The sequence below is a fragment of the Monodon monoceros genome, unplaced genomic scaffold (genome assembly GCF_005190385.1).
Source record: "Monodon monoceros isolate NGI ecotype Baffin Bay Population unplaced genomic scaffold, NGI_Narwhal_1 Super_Scaffold_18, whole genome shotgun sequence".
NCBI lineage: Eukaryota > Metazoa > Chordata > Mammalia > Artiodactyla > Monodontidae > Monodon > Monodon monoceros.
In genome coordinates, this window is record NW_021703774.1 from 107,861,171 (window position 1) to 107,883,129 (window position 21,959).

At 36.0% G+C, this 21,959-nt stretch overlaps 1 protein-coding gene across 7 annotated transcripts in view; it reads left to right on the forward strand.

The window, feature by feature from the left end:
• Positions 1–21,959, forward strand: part of TTLL7 (tubulin tyrosine ligase like 7) — a 157,742-nt gene that overhangs the window by 98,760 nt on the left and 37,023 nt on the right. For all 7 annotated transcript variants that reach the window (XR_003794580.1, XR_003794582.1, XR_003794581.1 and 4 more), the window contains 5 exons: positions 9,082–9,229; positions 9,315–9,388; positions 10,714–10,849; positions 14,870–14,956; positions 19,061–19,259. Coding sequence is in view for 4 of the 7 variants with exons in the window: in XM_029230210.1 (XP_029086043.1) it covers positions 9,082–9,229; positions 9,315–9,388; positions 10,714–10,849; positions 14,870–14,956; positions 19,061–19,259 (644 nt within the window). In the remaining 3 variants the exon portion in view is untranslated. The remainder of the gene's footprint in view (positions 1–9,081; positions 9,230–9,314; positions 9,389–10,713; positions 10,850–14,869; positions 14,957–19,060; positions 19,260–21,959) is intronic.

The window sequence follows — 21,959 nt, forward strand, 5'->3', positions numbered from 1 at the left end:
CTGATATTTCAGTTATTCTAAAGGAAATGAATAGAAAGGAAAGAAATGTAGAATGGGAAAATTTTATTTAGCTTATACAAGTGTATCAAGTATTTTAGATTATTTAAGCAATATGCCTATACATTTTTTGGCATATAGTTTAAGTAGTTCTGTCAAATGTATGACTTCCGCTTAATTTCTTAGACTCCTTTTCAAGTTTAGGGACTTCTCATTTCTCTCCTTGGCTATTTTATTGGTTTCCTTCCTTCCTTCAGCACTAACCTTCACCCCGTTTTGCAGTGTCCACTCTTGCTCTGCAAATCATTTAACAAGTGTTTATTGAGTGCCCACTACTATAGGGGTAGGTGCTGGCAGTTCAAAGTCTCAGTTTCTGGCTTGGATGACTTATTTGACAGTATACCATTTATTTAGATAGAGCTTTAAGGGAAGAAACAGGCTTAGAAGTGTTGGAGGAAGGTAGAAATGAGAGATAATTCAGTCTTAAACATGTTGATTTTGAAGTGCTTTGAGACACCCAGGCAGAATTGTTAAGTGGGAGATTTGATATACAGGGCTCCAGGGGATAGAGACATCTATGTGATTGAAATCTGTGTATAGATTGCTGTTGAATCCAGTGGATGAGAACATACAGTTGGAGTGTATATATTGAGAAGTAAAGTGGGGTAAGGGCAGAGCCTGAGTGATGCCAACATTTAAAGAGATATTTATAAACTCTAATATTCTGCTCAGATTGTTTCCACACTATCAGATAAAGTTTAAACATTGCCTACAAAGTGTTTTTGATCTTTAGACACAAGACTTTTTTTGATCTGGCCCTTGCATATCTCGCCAATATGATCACTTTTTGTTCTTCTCTTTTCCCTGACTTAGAATTAATTTTTCTAAGAACTCTCGTGCGATTCTGTTTTACATGTTCATGGTTTTGCGTGTATTCTTATTTAAATTTTCTCTTAGCTTTGTTCCTCTGGTGAATGTTGATTCATTTTTTAAAATCGTGGTAAAATATACTTAAACTTTACTATTGTAACCATTTTTAAGTCTGCAACTCAGTGGCAATAGGTACATTCACATTATTATGCAACCATTACCACCATCCTTCTCTGAACCTTTCTTCATTGTGCAAAACTGAAATTCTGTACCCATTAAACAACTCCCCATTTCCCCCTGCCACAAGCCCCTGGCAGCCACCATTCCACTTTCTGTCTTTATGAATTTGCCTAGGTACCTCATATAAGTAGAATCATACAGTATTTGCTCTTTTGTGACTGTCTTATTTAACTTAGCATAATGTCTTCAGGGTTCATCCATGTTGTAGCATGTGTCATAATTTCCTTCCCTTTTAAGGCCAAATAATATTCCATTGCATGCATATACCACATTCTTGTCAACTCATCCTTAAATACCTAGCACAGGCCTGACTTCCTATTTGAAGCTTTTGCTGAGGCAAAGTGGTTTACTTCCTCCCTTGTTCCATCACCCTACTTACTATCACTTTTTAAATAGCATCCATTGTACTCTATGTATTTATTCACATGCCATTGCTGACACTTGAGGGCAATGTCTCTGTCTATTCATCTTTGTATTCCCAGGGCCATATCTAGAACTAGCGTATAGTGAGTACTAAAAAAAAATTTAGGTTGGAAGACAAGGGTAGGGGAAGGACATTTCATTCCAAGATAACTCCTTGTGGTAAGATAAGGAAGTGAGGCAAGCACAGGATGTTCATAGAACTTCCAGGGATTCCATATTACAGGAGATTGTGTGTGCGAAGCCAGCTGATTAGAAAGAGAAATCCCTTGTATGGAATCACAGAGTAATGAGTAGTGGAAAGAGCTCCAGAAACTATAAACAAAACTCCTTAGGACGGTGTGTGGATACAGCTGAATGGAAAAATGCTCATTACAGTGCTAAGTGAATGGAGATCCTTTGGTCTCTAGTTAAATTTTTATTGTGGACTAGGAGTCATTAGTGCTGATTTATACCTATATTTATAGGAATCCAAACACAGTTTTTAGAATGGCAGTATTTCTCAAGGCCAGAATATGGGAGCAGTCGTCTAGAGAAAATGTCTGGGTGTGACTGGCTTTTCTTTGTTTCTCAGTGTGTCCAAAGGAACTTCTTTGTGAGCTTATTTCTGTTACTCTTCTTTATAGGTATGTTCTTGAGCTGTGTGTGTGTCAGTGTCCTTGTCTGTGAGTGCTGTGTTTGCTGTGAAGGTGCATATAGCTCTATGTTCATTTCTTCCACAGCATTCATAATATTCTCAATCCTTTTTTTTTTATTCTCCCTTCCTCTTTTCTGTCATTTCATTTTTCCTTCTTCTCTTACATTTTTTTCTTATCAACTGTTTGGTCTTTGTTCTTCTTTTCTCTCCTCTCCTTCCTTTAAATTGTATGGTAAATAGAAATGATTGTTCTACATAAAATGGAATATCAAAAAAATTAAAAGTTAAGAGCTACCTAAACCACATTTACCCTTTCCCTAAACAAAGGAAACTCATCCAGATTTAGTATTTACCATTGGAAAAATGATATTTTCAATCATCCAGTCACTAAAATCAGAAATCTTGTTGCCATCTCAAGTTCAGCCCTTTTTGTTACTCCTCACATCTAACTAATAATAATAATTAATCACCAAAGTCATTCATTTTTCCTCTAAAATAACCCTTCAAATCTTTCCTTATTTTCTAATCTGACTGCTGCTTCCCTGGTCCAGGCTGTCATATTTTATATTTGCTAATGAAATAGCATTCCATTTGTTTTAATTTGTTCGGGCTGCTGTAACAAAATACCATAGACTTAATAGGTTATAAAAAACAGGGATTTATTTCTCATGGTTCTGTAGGCTGGTGGTCCAAGATTAGGGTGCCAGCATGGTTGAGTGAGGCCTGCTTCTGGATTACATACTACTTATTGTATCATCACATGGCAGAAGGGTCTAGGGAGCTCTCTGTAGTCTCTTTTATAAGGACACGAATCCCTTTCAAGGGGGTTCCACCCTCATGGCCTAATCACCTCCCAGAGGCCCCATGTACTAATATCATCACCTTTGGGAGTTAAGATTTCAACATATGGGTTTTGGCGGGGGGGCACAAACATTCAGACCATAGACTATCTTAACAGCCTGCTTCTTTTCTCATCTACTTCTAAGCCACTGTACGTATTGCCAAGGGATACTCTTTTTTTTTTTTTTTTTATATTTAGTTACTTATTTTTATACAGCAGGTTCTTATTAGTTATCAGTTTTACACATATTAGTGTATATATGTCAATCCCAATCGCCCAATTCATCCCACCACCACCCACCCCCACTTTCCCCGCTTGGTGTCCATACGTTTGTTCTCTCTCTACATCTGTGTCTTTATTTCTGCCTTGCAAACTGGTTCATCTGTACCATTTTTCTACATTCCACATATATGTGTTAATATATGATATTTGTTTTTCTCTTTCTGACTTAGTCTCTAGGTCCATCCACATCTCTACAAATGACCCAATTTCGTTCCTTTTTATGGCTGAGTAATATTCCATTGTATAAATGTACCACATCTTCTTTATCCATTCATCTGTCAATGGGCATTTAAGTTGCTTCCATGACCTGGCTATTGTAAATAGTGCTGCAATGAAAATTGTGATATATGACTCTTTTTGAATTATGGGTTCCTCTTGGTATATGCCCAGTAGTGGGTTTGCTGGGTCATATGGTAATTCTTTTTTTAGCTTTTTAAGGAACCTCCATGCTGTTATTCATAGTGGCTGTATCAATTTACATTCCCACCAGCAGTGCAAGAGGGTTCCCTTTTCTCCATACCCTTTCCAGCATTTGTTGTTTATAGATTTTCTGATGATGCCCATTCTAACTGGTGTGAGGTGATACCTCATTGTAGTTTTGCAATTACATTTCTCTAATAATTAGTGATGTTGAGCAGCTTTTCATGTGGCGCTTGGCCATCTGTATATGTTCTCTGCAGAAATGTCTATTTAGGTCTTCTGCCCATTTTTGGATTGGGTTGTTTGTTTCTTTAATATTAAGCTGCATGAGCTGTTTATATGTTTTGGAGATTAACCCTTTGTTGCTTCGTTTGCAAATATTTTCTCCCATTCTGAGGGTTGTCTTTTCATCTTGTTTATGGTTTCCTTTGCTGTGCAAAAGCTTTGAAGTTTCATTAGGTCCCATTTGTTTATTTTTGGGTTTATTTCCATTTCTTTAGGAGTTGGGTCAAAAAAGATCTTCCTGTGATTTATGTCATAGTGTTCTGCCTGTGTTTTCCTCTAAGAGTTTTGTAGTGTCCGGTCTTACAGTTAGGTGTTTAATCCATTTTGAGTTTATTTTTGTGTATGGTTTTAGGGAGTGTTCTGATATCATTCTTTTACATGTAGCTGTCCTGTTTTCTCAGCATGATTTATTAAAGAGACTGTCTTTTCTCCATTGTATATCCTTGGGTCCTTTGTCATAGATTAGTTGACCATAGGTACGTGGGTTTATCTCTGGGCTTTCTATCCTGTTCTGTTGATCTATATTTCTGTTTTTGTGTCAGTACCATATTGTCTTGATTACTGTAGTTTTGTAGTATAGTCTGAAGTCAGGGAGTCTTATTCCTCCAGCTCTGTTTTTTTCCCTCAAGGTTACTTTGGCTCTTCAGGGTCTGTTGCATCTCCATGCAGATTTTAAGACATTTTTGTTCTAGTCCTGTAAAAAGTGCCATGGGTAATTTGATAGGGATTGTATTGAATCTGTAGATTGCTTTGGGTAATATAGTCAGTTTCACAATAATGATTCTTCCAATCCAAGAATATGGCCTTTATTATGTTGAGGTAGGTTCCCTCTATACCCACTTTCTGGAGAATTTTTACCATAAATGGGTGATGAATTTTGTCAAAAGCTTTTTCTGCATCTATTGAGATTATCATAGGGTTTTTATTCTTCCGTTTGTTCATATGGTGTATCACATTGATTGATTTGCATATATTGAAGAATCCTTGCATCCCTGGGATAAATCCCACTTGATCATGGTGTATGATCTTTTTAATGTGTTGTTGGATTCTGTTTGCTAGTATTTTGTTGAGGATTTTTGCATCTATTTTCATCAGTGATATTGGTCTGTAATTTTCTTTTTTTGTAGTATCTTTGTCTGGTTTTGGTATCAGGGTGATGGTGGCCTAATAGAATGAGTTTGGGAGTGTTCCATCCTCTGCAGTTTTTTGGAAGAGTTTGAGAAGGATGGGTGTTTGCTCTTCTCTAAATGTTTGATAGAATTCACCTGTGAAGCCATCTGGTCCTGGACTTTTCTTTGTTGGAAGATTTTTAATCACAGTTTCAATTTCAGTGCTTGTGATTGGTCTGTTCATATTTTCTGTTTCTTCCTGGTTCATTTTTGAAGGTTGTGCTTTTCTAAGAATTTGTCCATTTCTTCCAGGTTGTCCATTTTATTGGCGAAGAGTTGCTTGTAGTAGTCTCTTAGGATGCTTTGTTTTTCTGTGGTGCCTGTTGTAACTTCTCTTTTTTAATTTCTAAACCTATTGATTTGAGTCCTCTCCCTCTTTTTCTTGATAAGTCTGGCTAAAGGTTTATCAATTTATTTTCTCAAAGAACCAGCTTTTAGTTTTATTGATCTTTGCTATTGTTTTCTTTGTTTCTATTTCAGTGTTTTCTTCTCTGATCTTTATGATTTCTTTCCTTCTACTAACTTTGGGTTTTATTTGTTCTTCTTTCTCTCGTTCCTTTAGGTGTAAGGTTAGATAGTTTATTTGAGATTTTTCTTGTTTCCTGAGGTAGGATTGTATTGCTATAAACTTCCCTCTTAGGACTGCTTTTCCTGCATCCCATAGGTTTGGGTTGTTGTGTCTCCATTGTCATTTGTTTCTAGGTATTTTTTGATTTCCTCTTTAATTTCTTCAGTGATCTCTTGGTTATTTAGTAACATATTGTGTAGCCTCCATGTGTTTGTCTTTTTTATGTTTTTCTCCCCTGTAATTTATTTCTAATCTCATAGCATTGTGGTCAGAAAAGATGCTTGATATGATTTCAATTTTCTTAAATTTACTGAGGCTTGATTTGTGACCCAAGATATGATCTATCTTGGAGAATATTCCGTGTGCACTTGGGACAAAAGTGTAGTCTGCTGTTTTTGGATGGAATGTCCTATAAATATCAAATCTATCTGGTCTATTGTGTCATTTAAAGCTTGTGTTTCCTTATTAATTTTCTGTCTGGATGATATATTCGTTGGTGAGGTGTTCAAGTCCCCCACTATTACTGTGTTACTGGCGGTTTCCTCTTTTATAGCTGTTAGCAGCTGCCTTATGTATTGAGGTGCTCCTATGTTGAGTGCATATATATTTATAATTATTATATCTTCTTCTTGGATTGATCCCTTGATCATTATGTAGTGTCCTTCCTTGTCTCTTATAACATTCTTTGTTTTAAAATCTATTTTATCTGATATGAGTATTGCTACTCCAGCTTTCTTTTGATTTCCATTTGCATGGAGTATCTTTTTCCATCCCATCACTTTCAGTTTGTATGTGTCCCTAGGTCTGAAGTGGGTCTCTTGTAGACAGCATATATATGGGTCTTGTTTTTATAACCATTCAGTGAGCCTGTGTCTTTTGGTTGGAGCATTTAATCCATTCACATTTAAGGTAATTATCGATATGTATGTTCCTGTGACCATTTTCTTAATTGTTTTGGGTTTATTTTTGTAGGTCCTTCTCTTCTCTTGTGTTTCCCGCTTAGAGAAATTCCTTTAGCATTTGTTGTAGAGCTGGTTTGGTGGTGCTGAATTGTCTTAGCTTTTGCTTGTCTGTAAAGCTTTTGATTTCTCCATTGAATCTGAACGAGATCGTCACCGGGTAGAGTAACCTTGGTTTTAGGTTCTTCCCTTTCATCACTTTAAATATATCATGCCACTCCCTTCTGGCTTGTAGAGTTTCTGCTGAGAAATCAGATCTTAACCTTATGGGAGCTCTGTGGCATGTTATTTGTCATTTTTCCCTTGTTACTTTTAATAATTTTTCTTGTCTTTAATTTTTGTCAATTTGCTTACTCTGTGTCTCAGTGTGTTTCTCCTTGGGGTTATCCTGCCTGGGATTCTCTGCACTTCCTGGACTTGGGTGGCTATTTCCTTTCCCATGTTAGGAAGTTTTCGAGTATAATCTCTGCCAATATTTTCTTGGGTCCTTTCCCTCTCTCTTCTCCTTCTGGGACCCCTCTAATGTGAATGTTGGTGTTTTTAATGTTGTCCCAGAGGTCTCTTAGGCTGTCTTCATTTCTTTTAATTCTTGTTTCTTTATTCTGTTCCATAGCAGTGAATTCCACCATTCTGGCTTCCAGGTTCCTTATCCGTTCTTCGGCCTCAGTTATTCTGCTATTGATTCCTTGTAGTGTACTTTTCATTTCAGTTATTGTATTGTTCATCTCTGTTTGTTTGTTCTTTAATTCTTCTAGATGTTTGTTCTTTACTTCTTCTAGGTCTTTGTTGAACATTTCTTTCCTCTTCTTGATCTTTGCCTCCATTCTTTTTCCAAGGTCCTGGATCATCTTCACTATCATTATTCTGAAATCTTTTCCTGGAAGGTTGCCTATTTCCACTTCATATAGTTATTTTTCTGGGGTTTTATCTTGTTCCTTCATCTGGTACATAGTCCTCTGCCTTTTCTTTTTGTCTATCTTTCTGTGAATGTGGTTTTCGTTCCACAGGCTGCAGGATTGTGGTTCTTCTTGCTTCTGCTGCCAAGGCATAACATTTAAAACCTGCAAATATAATTATTCCCTTCTCCTTTTAAAACTCACTCTCTCCTCTCCCCCATTGCCTAAAGTTCAATTTGAGAGTCAGTAACCTAGTATTAAAGCTAGAAAGCTTTAATTAGCTGAGTTTCCTGCATTCACCGATAGCTCCAGACATACTAAATGACTTACAATTTTCTGGACGTGTTTATTCCTCTTCTCAAATTATTCCTTCTATTCTGTTCTCTTGTTGAACTCCTGCCACTGAAACCGTAATGTTGTTATGAAAGATAATAGATCAGTTTCCTAACACCCTTGCAAGTTCAAGTTGTGAGGTGGTGCATACTTGAGGCAAAAGAACACTCTCTATTACCTAGGGCCTTGGCCCAGTATTCTCAGTGCAATCCCTTATTGAATAGAATGGGACCTCCTGTAAACTTAAGTGTGTCTTTTACCTCTCCACACTAGAAGCTGGCCAGATGGCCTCCTTGTACCCTTTCCTTTGGTTTACACCTTCATCTGGGCCCTACCAGACTAATGACATTGCAAGGCATGGAAATATAAGCTCAAGAATAAGAACTCTATTTTTTCCTATGGCTGAGGGAAAAATTGGCTTTGCCTTTCCTTTTTTCTCTAGAGTCCACCCTGTTCCTGCTAGATCTTTAAGATTGGTATATAAGAGTGTAAGTCAGGGGGAGAGAGAAGAGACGTCAGGCTTATCTGATCATACCAGCTACATGGGAGGGAAGAGAGAGAAAACAAGTTCAGAGGAAAGCACTCTTACACCTTTATTGGAATTTTCCAATAAAAATCAGACCGCTATGAGTAAATTTGCATCGTTGGGCAAAACTGAGAAGGACTATGCAAATGCTTTCAATTCAGCAATGATTGTTAGGCTGAGATTTCAATCTGAATTGAAAATATGCTGAAGGGTGGTCAGTATAAGTAAGAATGCTTAAATATAAAGGGCATTGGTTGAAGGAAGAGAAAGGAAACAACATTTATTAAGGACCTATTAATGTTACCCCAAGTTAATCTTTATAAGAACTCTAGGAGGGAAATGATATTGTTAGCATTTAATGGATGGGAAAACAGACCCCGCAGTTAATTGACCTAAGGTTGTATTGCTAGTAAGTTGCTATACTGTCTCCATTTTATCTTGTTACCTTCAGAACTTCTATTTACTGTATGGAGATCCATATTTGATGAATGACTAGGTGAATATAACATATGTGAATATATAAATTTAATAAAAACTGATTCTTATCTCCACTGGGTCCCCTCTTCTGCTGATTCTCACAGGGATAAGGTTAGAGCTTATTTGAATTCTTGAATATGGTCTTGTGTTCTATATTTTAGGACCAGTGATAAAAGGAGAAACTTGGCTAAACAAAAAGCTGAGGCTCAAAGGAGACTTTATGGTCAAAATTCAATCAAAAGGCTTTTACCGGGTTCCTCAGACTCAGAACAGCAAAGACATCAGTTGGAGAGGCGGAAAGAAGAGTTGGTATGAAAAATTTAACAATGTACCTGCAATTTGAATTGCATAATTCATTTGTCAGGTTTTATTTGTAAAATTTCTTCATTTCTAGAAGGAGAGACTTGCTCAGGTACGGAAGCAGATCTCGAAAGAAGAACATGAAAATCGACACATGGGGAATTACAGGTAACTGTGCTTTTGTTTTTTAATAGATTGAAGAAGTGCAGTGTCAAAACAGAAGTGCCTGCATTTTTTAACTTTTAAGCTTATTTTAAGCACTGTTTATTTCATTCTGAGAAAGTGCTTTTTGTTTAATTTATTTCCAGAAAGAAAAGATAGTTAGCAAGTAGATGGTTCAGACTTGGAGAGAGCTCCTGGGGTGGTTGTGTGAAGTCTTTTCAGGCTGATGTAATCATGTGACCTTATTTAATTATAATACACTATTTTGAAAAAGTCAGGTTTCAGGTCTCTTAGTATTCTTTCTGTCAGTTCAGAGTGGTTGCTGTACTTTGTTTTATTTTTATTTATTTATTATTATTATTATTTTTGCGGTACGCGGGCCTCTCACTATTGTGGCCTCTCCCGTTGCGGAGCACAGGCTCCGGATGCGCAGGCTCAGCGGCCATGGCTCACGGGCCCAGCCACTCCGCGGCATGTGCGATCTTCCCAGACCGGGGCACGAACCCGCATCCCCTGCGTCGGCAGGCGGACGCTCAACCACTGCGCCACCAGGGAAGCCCCTGTACTTTGTTTTAAGTTCAGATATATCAGGAACCAGGCAAATAATGAAAATGTTTGGAGGAGGCAGGTATGAGACAATAGAAAGGGGTTTGGATTGTACAGAACTGGACCTCCTCCACAGTATCACCTTTGACAGGAGAAAAGGGGACCCCCTAAGCTCTTTGTGTTCTTGGAAAGACAGCCCCTCCTCCCAAGCTTTGAAACTGACTCAGCAGAATTAGGAGGATTTGACGTCATAGAGCTTCCCGCATTCCGGATGTTCTTCCCGGCCTTAACACTATCAACAGTGATGATGAGAACACATTCCTCTCACCCTACGTCTACCTAATTCTCTCCACCAGAGAGACAAATTCCACCACCCCTCAACAGATCATTAAAATTAATCCCTACATTCTTGTATACATCAATAATCACACTGAGTCTAAAACTTCTCAAATTATCCCTCATCACCTAAATTCTCTCCAGTAAAGTTCTGTATTTCTCAATATGCCCAATTGCGATTCTTCTTCAACCACCTCCCCTTGACCAAACCTTTATACTGTGCCTTCTGGAACTGCATTGTTCAATGATAATTCTCTAGATAAACTTCAATTTGTATTGGTAACAAATGAAAATTTATGGATTTCTTGTAACTATATTCATCTTTATTTCTAGCATCTAGTAAAGTGACTGACAGAGTAGATGGTCAATAATTATCTACGTAGTTGACCTTAACTCTTGTGCTATGATAGCTTTTTTTAAGCAAGCTGGTTTATCTGATTTTATTGTAGGCGAATTTATCCTCCTGAAGATAAAACACTACTTGAAAAGTATGAAAATTTGTTGGCTGTTGCCTTTCAGACCTTCCTTTCAGGAAGAGCAGCTTCATTCCAGCGAGAGATGAATAATCCTTTGAAAAGGATGAAGGTAAAGGAATGAATGTTTATAAAGAAAAAAAAGAATGAAGCCACACAATATGTCTTTATAAACAACCCATTGTAGTTCCACATATAAAAACATTTTACTTTTAAGATGCACTTTCCTTCCATTTTAACAGTTGGTAATGTTTCATAACCAACCAAATGATTTCATAAATAAGATGTTTTTTTAACAAGACAAGTTAAGCAGTAGAAAATGTTGATATTATGTTGTAATCTATTGTAATAAATGTTTTATTACAGAGTTATTTATACATAACTGAATAAAAAAATAGATTGAAATAACCTAGTGGTTTGTGATGTTCTCATTGAGAATGAGATATAACTATGAGTTACATAGTTAACAATATAGTTAACTATGTAACTATATTGCTACATAGATTGTAACTAACATTATACAATAATTTTTTCCTGATACTGCATAGACCTGGCATATGAGAAGTAATTGAAACACACACACAGAGTAATCTATCTGCCTTACTAAAAGGTCTGTTAGTTATCTTTTGCAGTATAATAAGCCGTTGCATTTATTTGCTCATTATTCCACAGTCTTGGCTGGGCTTAGTTGAGTAGTTCTTCTGCTGAGCTAGCTTGGAGTGAATTATATATTTGCATTTATCAACTCCACTGGGGATGGAAATCCAAGAAGGCGTCACTTCTGTGTCTGGTGCATCAGATGAGATAGCTGGAACATCTGGGGAGAAGGCTGGGTGTCTTTTTCTCTCTACATGACCATGTAAGGAGGGTAACTGGATCTCTTAATATGATAGCTCAGGGTTCCAAAATGGAGCATTTCAAGAGGACAAGCCCAGAGTGCAGCAACTAATCAAGCCTCTGCTAGCATCATGCTTGCTAATGTTCCATTGGACAAATAAGTTTTTATTTGTTGTCTAAACAGTCAGTGGTCTTTAGTAGTTTTCTAAGTATTCATATTTACTCACATACTTACCCTTTCTTGTGTTCTTCATTCCATCACACAGACCTATTAAAATTGTTTATATTTTACATTACTGGAAATCTCCCTAGAGTGATATCTCCAGTATCTTGGATACCCTGTTATATTGAGTGATTCAAAAATCATGATAAAGTTTATTATAGATAGATTTTGCTATGGTCTTTTCACTAAAATTCTGCAACAGGAAGATATAAAGCCATTTTCAAGCTGGCTAGGCCTAAGGGACAGAAGCAGAAGGAATATTGTATACCCCAATGCTCTTTTCCTTTAAATTTCCCTCTTTTGACATATGCAAGTATTTCCACCATTAGAATTATGTTCTGTGGTCTTTTTGTTTTTCCTGATCCAGACAGTGAGAGACCTTTTCATTTTCCTCTACCTGTTTTATAATGTCATTTCTCTCTCCTCTGGATGCAGCCTCTGTTCCATCTTCCCATCACTCTGCTCCTAGAAATCCTAAGGATTCTGGAGCCAGATAGACCTACATTCAAATTCCAGCTCCCCCACATGTTAATTTTGTAAACTTACATTAAACTATTTGATCAATCAGATCACTAAAATAGTAGTATTAAAAGTATACTTGACAGGTTATGAAAATAAAATTGAGGTTAATTAAAATAGTCTGTTTTAAGTACCTTGGCACATAATAAATAGGCTTCAAGTCTCAATTTGATTCTTCAAAATCTAGTTTAAATGTCACCACTTTGCCTGCCCCCTTCCATTGATCTGGGAGCCTCTTCTTATATAACACTCACACAGTCTTTATTAGTGTTGTTTTATAATGAGTGTCAAAACTAGGTAGTGTGAGTCCTCAAATTTATTCTTTTTAAAACTCTTTTGGCTTTTCTAGGTCCTTTTATGCTTTCATACACATTTTAGAATCAGTTTGATTCTAAATTTTGATTAATTTTTTAATTACAAAAAAAGGCTGCTGGGATTTTAATTTGGACTGAGGACTCTACAAAACAATTTCTGGGGAATTAACAATACTGAGTCTTCCGATCCATTAATATGGCATATCTCTTCATCTACTTGGATCTTTAATAACTCTGCTATATTGGTAGTTTTCAGCTTATAGTTCTTGCATATCTTTCATTAAACTTATTTTTAAGTATTTGATGTTTTTGCTGCTGTTGCTGACAATATTGTTTGTACATTTTTTTTATTTTTAACTTGTTGCCAGGATGTGAACACCCGATTATTTTTGTATATTACCCTTATATCTAGCATTTTTATATATTGTATTTTTACTAACTGTATTTCAAATTATATTTTTATTTTGGTTACTTAGAAGTTTGTTGCTTAATTTCCATACATTTAAAATGTTCTAGTTTTATTTTTGGTAAAGTTTCTAGTTTAGTTCATTGGTGTTAGAAAACATATTCTGATTTCAGTCTTGTAAAATAAATTGAGACTTGCTTTAACTCAATATGGTACTTATATTAGTGAATGTCCAAGTCTACTTGAAAATAATGTGTACACTACAGGCGATGGTTATAGAGTTTTATTTATTTATTTAATTTATTTAATTTATTTATTTATATTTATTTATTTAAGTTTTTTGGCTGTGGTGGGTCTTAGTTGCAGCACGTGGGTCTTCATTGAGGCATGCAGGATCTTTCGTTGCAGCGCGGGCTCTTTGTTGCAGTGCGTGAGCTTCTCTCTAGTTCTGGTTTGCCATCCATGCCTCTATCCCCCTATTCTACTACATACTCAACTAAAATTGCTATTGGAAAGACCCAGCAGGCGAAGAGAACCAGCTCTGTGGGGCTCTTCTAGATGTCTCAGTAGCCCACGTGACCTTTGAAAACTCCACTGGATTCTCTTTACCCCCACAGAATCTCTCTGTTATAGACCTAATCTCTGCTCATCTGTGTCCAGACCTGACAAATGAACGTAAAGTAGAAAGTGGCCACTTATCTCTGCTCACCTAGGGAGAACTTTTCCCTCTCTGATATAATTCCTTTTACACTACTTTTATCCACAGCTTTCTAATGTCTTAAAATATATGATTATTTAGTTTATCATCTTTTTTTAGCTCTTATGATGAAAATGCTGTCTATATGACCTTCTTTCTTCTGAACAGAAGCAGAACTCCTTACTTTTCAACTGTCTTGTGCTGCTGTCTTTGGAATCCTTTGTAGGATTATTGTTTAATCAAACTTTATATTAAGAGTCTTTTGATATTTTAATAGCTAAATCTTAGATGGCGATGAAGAGTAACCTATTTTACAGATTTCCATTGCACAGTGAGATTTCTAGTTTCTCTAAAACCCTTTTTTTAAAAAAAGAAGTACAGATATAAATCATAAATATATAAATGAAGTTGTGACATTTGTATAGGTTGAATAAATAACTCAATGAAAGCAGTTAACTCTACCTCGTTTAGTAAAGCTGTTGTACTCCTATTGCTCTGGTTTGCTCAACATCCGCTTGGGTGTATGTTTTTATAACTTTACCCTTTGACTTCAAAGTGACTCTAGAAGAGCATGAGAAAAGGTGTTAGGCCTATAGAGTGAAAACCTTTCATAAAGTTCTAAAGATACTCGTGTGCAATAGTTAAAAATTTAAAAGTTTCATTAAATTGTGCCTATTACCTAAATACTAACATTATATTGTTCTAAATGAAACTATTAGGCCAATCATCAGTGTTCTGTCTGCAGTCGTAATATTATTTTGCACTAATTGATACAGCAATGATTGATGAAATTGCGGTCTGGAAAAATTAGAGTGAACTTTTAGAAATTTTAAAGTGTCCAATAGGCTAATTTATTGAAGTATTGTATTCTAAGATTTTAATAGTATACTAGAACATAAGGATATATTTGTTTATGATAATCAATACATAATAGATTTCAGCTAAGTATTATTTTTATTGCCAGGTTTTAGTGAAAGTTGCTTTAAGAGGGTTTTCCATGACCCTTTATTTCTCATTTGATCTGAGCAATCTTTGTTAAATACTTTTCGGAATCCTTGTTGTACGCAAGATTAATAATCTTTTAATTAATTCTGGAGTCCATTAGTCATAACGATTTTAATTAAATATTTTTTAAGGAGGAAGATATTTTGGATCTTCTGGAACAATGTGAAATTGATGACGAAAAGTTGATGGGCAAAACTGCCAAGTCTCGAGGACCAAAGGTGCAGTACCTTTATCTTCCTTAATATCAGAGTAGACTCTACTAAGGACAGTTGATTTTCCCTTTGTATTTCTCACTGTAAGAATGACTGATGCTACTTTCAAGGAACTCTGTGGACTGTGTTTCCAGTGAACATAGAATTGGGAAGATCATGCTTTCTTATACTCAGGAGAAGCTTTGTTTTGTTTTGATAGTTTTCCTCATTTTCTGACTCTTTCCCTCATCTAGTGAAAGCCCTGTGAGTCAGGGCCAAGCAGGACCTAGAACTGGTACCCTCATTCTATACTCAGTATTATGTTTTCCTATCTCCAAACATATAATTATCAGAGACGTGTAGCATTATAGATCAGGCAAATCATGACTCCAGAGATCCTAATGGGGAGCCCCATCTTTTGCTGGCACGGCAATATTGAAATTTTGTAAGGAAAAATAGTTACAGTTTCTAGGAAGACATAGAAAGCTGTCATGCTGGCAAAAATAGGTGTTTGCTTTACCTTCATCTGCTCTGTGGTGATGACATCCACATGTTCTTTTGTTATATGTCAAAGTCCTTGCTAGTAGAGTAGGAAAGAGTTGAATTTGTAAAGTCTTGGAAAGTTTTTTCATTCTGCTTTTTTTCACTTTACATTTCAGCAATACTGAACTATTACTATATCCTTACATACATCATGCTCTGTCATGCTTTTTCTATACGCCTGGAATGCTTGCCTATTAAAAGAATAATTGATTAATTGCTTGATTGATTAGAGACCCCCCTCCTAATCCCGCTGCTTTTGTGAAATCTTCCCTCATTCTCCTAGCTGGACTTAGATCTTCTGTCCCCTCCTTCTATTGCTGTACCACAAGTGACACTTTTATAGAGCAGATGTGACAAATAATTGTTTGCATGCTTGCCTTAGTATGAGCTTGTAAGTTCCTTGAGGATAGGAGGTGTATTCCATCTCTACATCTCTAGCACCTAGCACAGCATCTGGCACTTAGTAGGTTCTCAAAACCATTAGTTAAATTTGTTGAATGTGTCCACAAGGACCTCACTGACTAGTGGAAGGGCAGATAGGTGAACCAAAAACCAGGGTATATTGTGGCAAGTACTGTAATTAAGGGAGTGGGAAGTGCTACAGCAACATAGAGAAGAAAGGGATTGGTAGATTATGGATGGCTTCATAAAGGCAGTGCCATTTGAATTGAACATTAAAGGCAAAGACATGGAGGTATGATGCTGCTTAGGATGTTGGAGAAATGACAAGGAATTTGGTATGACTCAGGTGGAAGATTCTTGGAGAGTAAATTGGTGCAAGATGAACCTGGTAAAAGATACATATCTGATGAAGACCAGAGACCTTGAATGTCAGGCACTGTTCTTCTGAATTATGTATTCTATATCAAAGAACTGTAGAAGATGTTGATAATTCCTTTGGAACAAATATTTTTTAGAGTATCTGTAAAAGTGAATACCTTCGTGAATTATTGCTTCATTTTGGAAAACATCGGAAAGTCTCTAAACTTTGTATATTAATTATTTAGCAGTTTGTCAAACCAGATATGAGGCAACCTGGGGGCACAATATTCATGGAAGATTGGCAAATGCAAAGGCTCTAAGTCAGTCTTCTACTGTCTTATATTTTCCTTTGCTTCATCAAATAAGGCTTATCATCCAAATAAAAATATAACCTCCTAGAGGGCAGAATTCACACTGTGTATTTTTCAACCCCTCTTATTCCAGGCAAATAGTAGGAACTAACAATGTATTCGTTGAAATGAAATGAATTGGTTAGTTCCTATAGTTATTAACACCAGAAATATTTTGAAGTGTTGAAAACTGCATAATCAGTAAAAAAGTAAAAAGTAAAAAAAGTAAAATTATTTTTATAACTTCTAACCTTAGGTATACTGAGGGTCTGGAGTGAGCCAAACTTCAAAGCAGCCTTTCCTTTTTAGAGGGTTGTTATCACATGTCAAACACTGATTTCCAGTGTCTTTACTGGTAGAATAATTGAAGGTTATCAAGGTTAAATTGAATTTGGGAGAAATAACTTTTCACTTATTTGAGAATCTAAGAAGTATTAATTAGCTATGTAAATAATATCACATAAAGTATTAGCATTGTTCTTCAGCCAAGTGCTAGGTACTTAGTATTTATTATTCTTTATGCCATTTATATATATTTTAATATATGAGCCAGTTCATAATACAATTGGACATAAAAATAAATGGTATGGTTTGTGTCAGAACTCAACGCGGGTTTACAAATTCCAATTTGTAGTTACGGCACTGTTTGGAGTTTATGTTGCTGTGACTTCTTATTACTTATTGCTTTAACAGTGTATTGGTTAACAAATCCCAAATGCATATATGACACAAAGGTTCAACTATCCGTTTCCCTTTGTGATTCTTTATAGGATCGAGTAACTCATTATGTAGTCAAGCTCCTTAAGAAACTTTAAAGCTGTTTGCCTACTTGAAGGAAGGCACTACTAGCAAGCCTGATTGTGCCACTGTTTCTTCTGGGTACGCTAGACTTCTGAAGAAACATCCTTCCTCTAGAATTCATATTCCCTAAGACTATCAAAATGTTTGATGATTGTGTTACTGGTAAATGTTTTTATGCATATCTCTTTGAACATTGTTAGTGCTCAGTAAATATTAAGACTATCAAAAGGAGAACATATTTTTAAACACAAGTTGGTACCTTAGTGTATTAAACTACTTCCCTGCTTTGGTTATTTTTCATCCTCTGCTAAGACAGTAACTTTAAGAACATCATGCTTTGGCTTACTGTGTATTCCAGGCACTTCGTGAAATGCTATTTCTTTCTTTATCTTTCATCCTACACTGTTACATGAGAGGATATACCTTATTTCAGTGAAATCTCAGGGTAACCCAGGATTTCATTATGGTATATGCTAACATCAAAGCATTTTTGTTTGATTTAACAGAGAACAAGAAACTAGTATACAACTGCAGGAACCTTCCCCAGGAAATAAGAGGCATGTGGCATGTGTAATTGTCTCTTAAAATGACTAAGTTACAAAACTGTCGTGCTCTTGGTTGTGCACATTCTTTCTGAAGTGAAGATGTCCCACTTTCCTTATCTTTTATTCCTTCAGCTGGCATCATTGGAAACACATTGATTGGGAGATTCAAAGACAAGTGATTCTGATGGAGATATTATTGGAACATGATAGCCTGGTGTTTAAAATCTTTACAGATTTACCCTTCTACATGGCACTTATCCTCTAAAAAATTTATGCCATACTGATTTTTACATTATATCCCTTTTTAAAAATGTAGTGTGGGCAATGAAAAGTAATGTTGCTCCATTATGGCCAGATCCTATGTAACAGAGGTAGAAATCCTCCAAGAAAAGCTGTGAGTTTGTGCATGGCCAATTTGGAAAGTGGATAATTAACTAAAAATTTTTATTTCTAAAAATGTCCAAAGAGAAATTAGACATGTGAGGAATGCCTTGCTTCTTGTTGCATATTATCTGAGTGTATCGTAGGCTCATAGGCTCTGTTTTAAGATGAGGCCTACTTTATTGATAGTGGATTATTTTACTTATAGTGGTTTATCTGGCTTCTGCTTCCTTATTTTATTTTACTTTTGCCTCTCTTGCCCCTCCTTCCCCTTCTTCTCTCCTCTCTCTCTCTCTCTCTCTCTCTCTCACAAGTGCACACACACACACAAATACACATTTGTTGAGTGATTTTGAACATTAGGGATACAACAGAGGTATACCTCTGAGTCTTGATGAGTAATGAGTAATCATTCTGCATGGAATGAAGAAAAGCTATGTCTGATTTTTATGTTTTTATCTCAAATGTTTTTTCTTTATTTTGTTATTCTTTGTGGATATTTTGGTCCTTTATTTGAATCGTGCATAAACAGCATTTTCCTCATCATGACTGAACTATATTATTTAAGAAAGAATATTTCACAGAAACAGAACAATTAGTGGATAGCATTAGAGCAGTAGTACTTTGGGGGGATTTTTCAGACTAAAGTGAAAAGCACTAATCATAAGTGAGAAATTAAAAATAGTGAGTAATCATGTGAATGAGCCTTTCTGAATTCTAACAAAATATCACATTTCCTTCCATTTTAGCCTCTGTCTTCCATGCCCGAGAGTACCGAGATAACAAAAAGACAGAAGTACTACAGCAGTGACAGCAGCTATGGTAGTAGCAGCAGCTCTTCAGAATCAGAAGAAAATGAAAAAGAAGAGTACCAAAATAAGAAAAGAGAAAAGCAAGTTACATATAATCTTAAACAGTCCAACCACTACAGATTAATCCAACCATCCAGTAAGTTAATTTCTTCTAATTTAGTTGTTATGTGACAAATTATGGAACTGAAATTACTGAACTCAATAAAAAGACCTTGGGCCAAATGAACCCTTGTGTGTGAGGAGACCTGGATTCTATCCCACTTCCTTCTCCAACCAGAACTTGATTAGGTCTGGGTCCCACAACCCTTTTCGGGGTCTGCAAATAGAAAACAAACGAGTTGACTTAAGGATCTCTACAGTCCATTCTTCTATATTTCAAAGTTTTTGTTAAGTCCTAGATTTCTGCATGAATTGTATAAAATGTGCCTCATGGTTGATCTGATGACTGCATTCTCTTTTAAGCCCAAATATTCTCTCATTGCATTCCCCACTCTGGCACTCATTTTGTTTCATATTCTCGCCTGTTTTTAAAAACGTGTGTATCTCCCTAGGCATTTGACTTGAATGTATCTGTGAGCCACACAATTGTGAAATAGTTAGAAGTTTTGTTCCCTCCCATTTTCGTCACAGGTAAGCACTTCAGTCAGGGCTTCGGTGTATAGGAAGGAAGTATTCAGGAGAGGAACCAACCAGCTTCTCTGTCTCCTTCCTTTCCTGCTGCCTTTTTCCTCTTTCCTCTTTTATTCCTTTTCCCATTTTCTCTCTCTTGCATTCTCCTGTCTTTCATTCCTTCTTCGATCCCAAATGTCCACTATTGTGTCTGTTATTCGTCTTTCATCCCCAGATGTCCAGTGTGGTACTGCTGTTGCCCAGGCTCAGTCGGATACCCCTTCCTGATGCTGCGTCCAAAGCAGGACTTTTCTTAACCTCTGTTTCTCATCTCGCTCTTTGCCTTGTCCTCCCTCATCCTAGGGCTCCACAAAGGGACCGGTCCAATCACGCAATAAACACATTTCTGAGCCTTTGTTGCTCTGTCTCCAGCAACGGTTTAATAGTTACCTGATAATATGTATGTTTTAAACCTGGCCTTCCAGACTTATAAGAAAATGCATAAGGAATGCAGACCTAATAGTTGAAGATTTTTAATGGTGTTTCTTTTACTTCCAAATTATTCCATAAAGATACGTGCTAAAGTTCCTGTCTCTGAGGGCTTATGTGTTTGGAGGGGAAATAATGTATTATGTTCCATTTCATTTGTTTATTTACTCCTTTAATATATGTTTATTGAGCACCTGTTCCAGAGTTTGTAAGCTATTTTATCTATTATTTCCCTTTTTCTTAAAGACTCCTTACGTACTTTCAGTGCATCTCTGTGTAAATATGACTCTGTTTCTCTTTTGGAAGCTGACATTGTTCTGCCCAGATTTTGTCAGTTTTGGAGCCCCTTTTCTATTGGCTAATGTGTGTATCCTTAACAGCAGGAACTGACAGAGGATAAGGGTAGTGGTGAGAAAAAATTGCTAGGGCTCCTATAGCTCTGAGATTCTTCTTTCTTCTCAGACCAATAGGTTAATAAATTGAGATCAGACAAAGAGTGTACTAGAAATGTTTTTAAGCATAAATTCACACTTTAAAGCTAGTCTATTTCAATTAATATCTTTTTCCTTATTGGTTATTTGTTTTTATAGTCATTAAGAATTGCAGCAAGGGTTTCAATTTGTTTTAGATTTCCTCTTTAATCTTACACTAAGGAATATCTTAGCCACAAACACTCCTTGAGTTTTCTCTACAAAGGGATGTTGATAACCGAGGACAAAAATCCAGATTATGTACAATGCTTTCTGTTGTAGATAGTTAATTTAGGCAATTTAAAATTGTTACAGTACCAAAGGATATATTTAGATTTGATATATGGTAGTCCTACACAAAACTATATGACGTATTTTTTCTCAGATAATTTGTGTATGCAAGTTTCAACCATTTATTGTTAATCTATCTAAGTATCATTGGCATGTCTAGCTATTTAGTTATTCTGTCTGAATTCTAGTGTATGCAGAGGAAAAAATGGAAATCTCTGGTGACTCAAGAGAAAGGATATTTCTTTCTGCAGCTATGATCAGATTATATATGTCCAAACCCATCATTGTAAGCCCTTGAAGAGAGCAGGGCCAAGGTGTAGGTATTAGTACATGCTTATGGGTATTTCTTAGTAGAAGATTGACCAGTGTTATGTACCCCACACAGCCCTTTTTAGAAGCACCGTTCTTTAAAAAAATAGTGTGACTTTCAGGTTCAGAAGGAGGTTGGAACAAATGGAAGGTTTGTTTTTTTTTTTTAACATCTTTTATAGCTTGAATGAGTATACTTTTTTGGTCCTCTCCAGAACCAAAAGAGGACTATTAGACTTATCATCAATTCAAAATATTCTTTAGAAATACTTCCCTAAACATAAGGTTCATGTCCATTGCCTTTATAAAGGTTTAAATTTTTTTCAACAGCTAATGAAGAGAAATATTTGGGTATTCATCCTGCCTTCATGTGAGTTTTATTAAATTATTTAATTAATGAAGAGTGATTGATATATTTCCCAAGCAGAGAGAGAATATACAACAGAGCGTATATAGAATATATGTATTAAAAAAGATATAAATGTTGATAATATTGAGTGATATTCTATTTCTCTGTGTCAGGAATTAAAATTTACCTGGAATAGTTGGTTCTCTTTTTCAAATGTTCTCAATATGCCCTGAGGAAGATGTTCTGTGGTTTTCCCTAGTTGTTCTGATAACAACCCTTTTGATCCAGACATTTTTCTTCACTTAAATCTTTTACTATA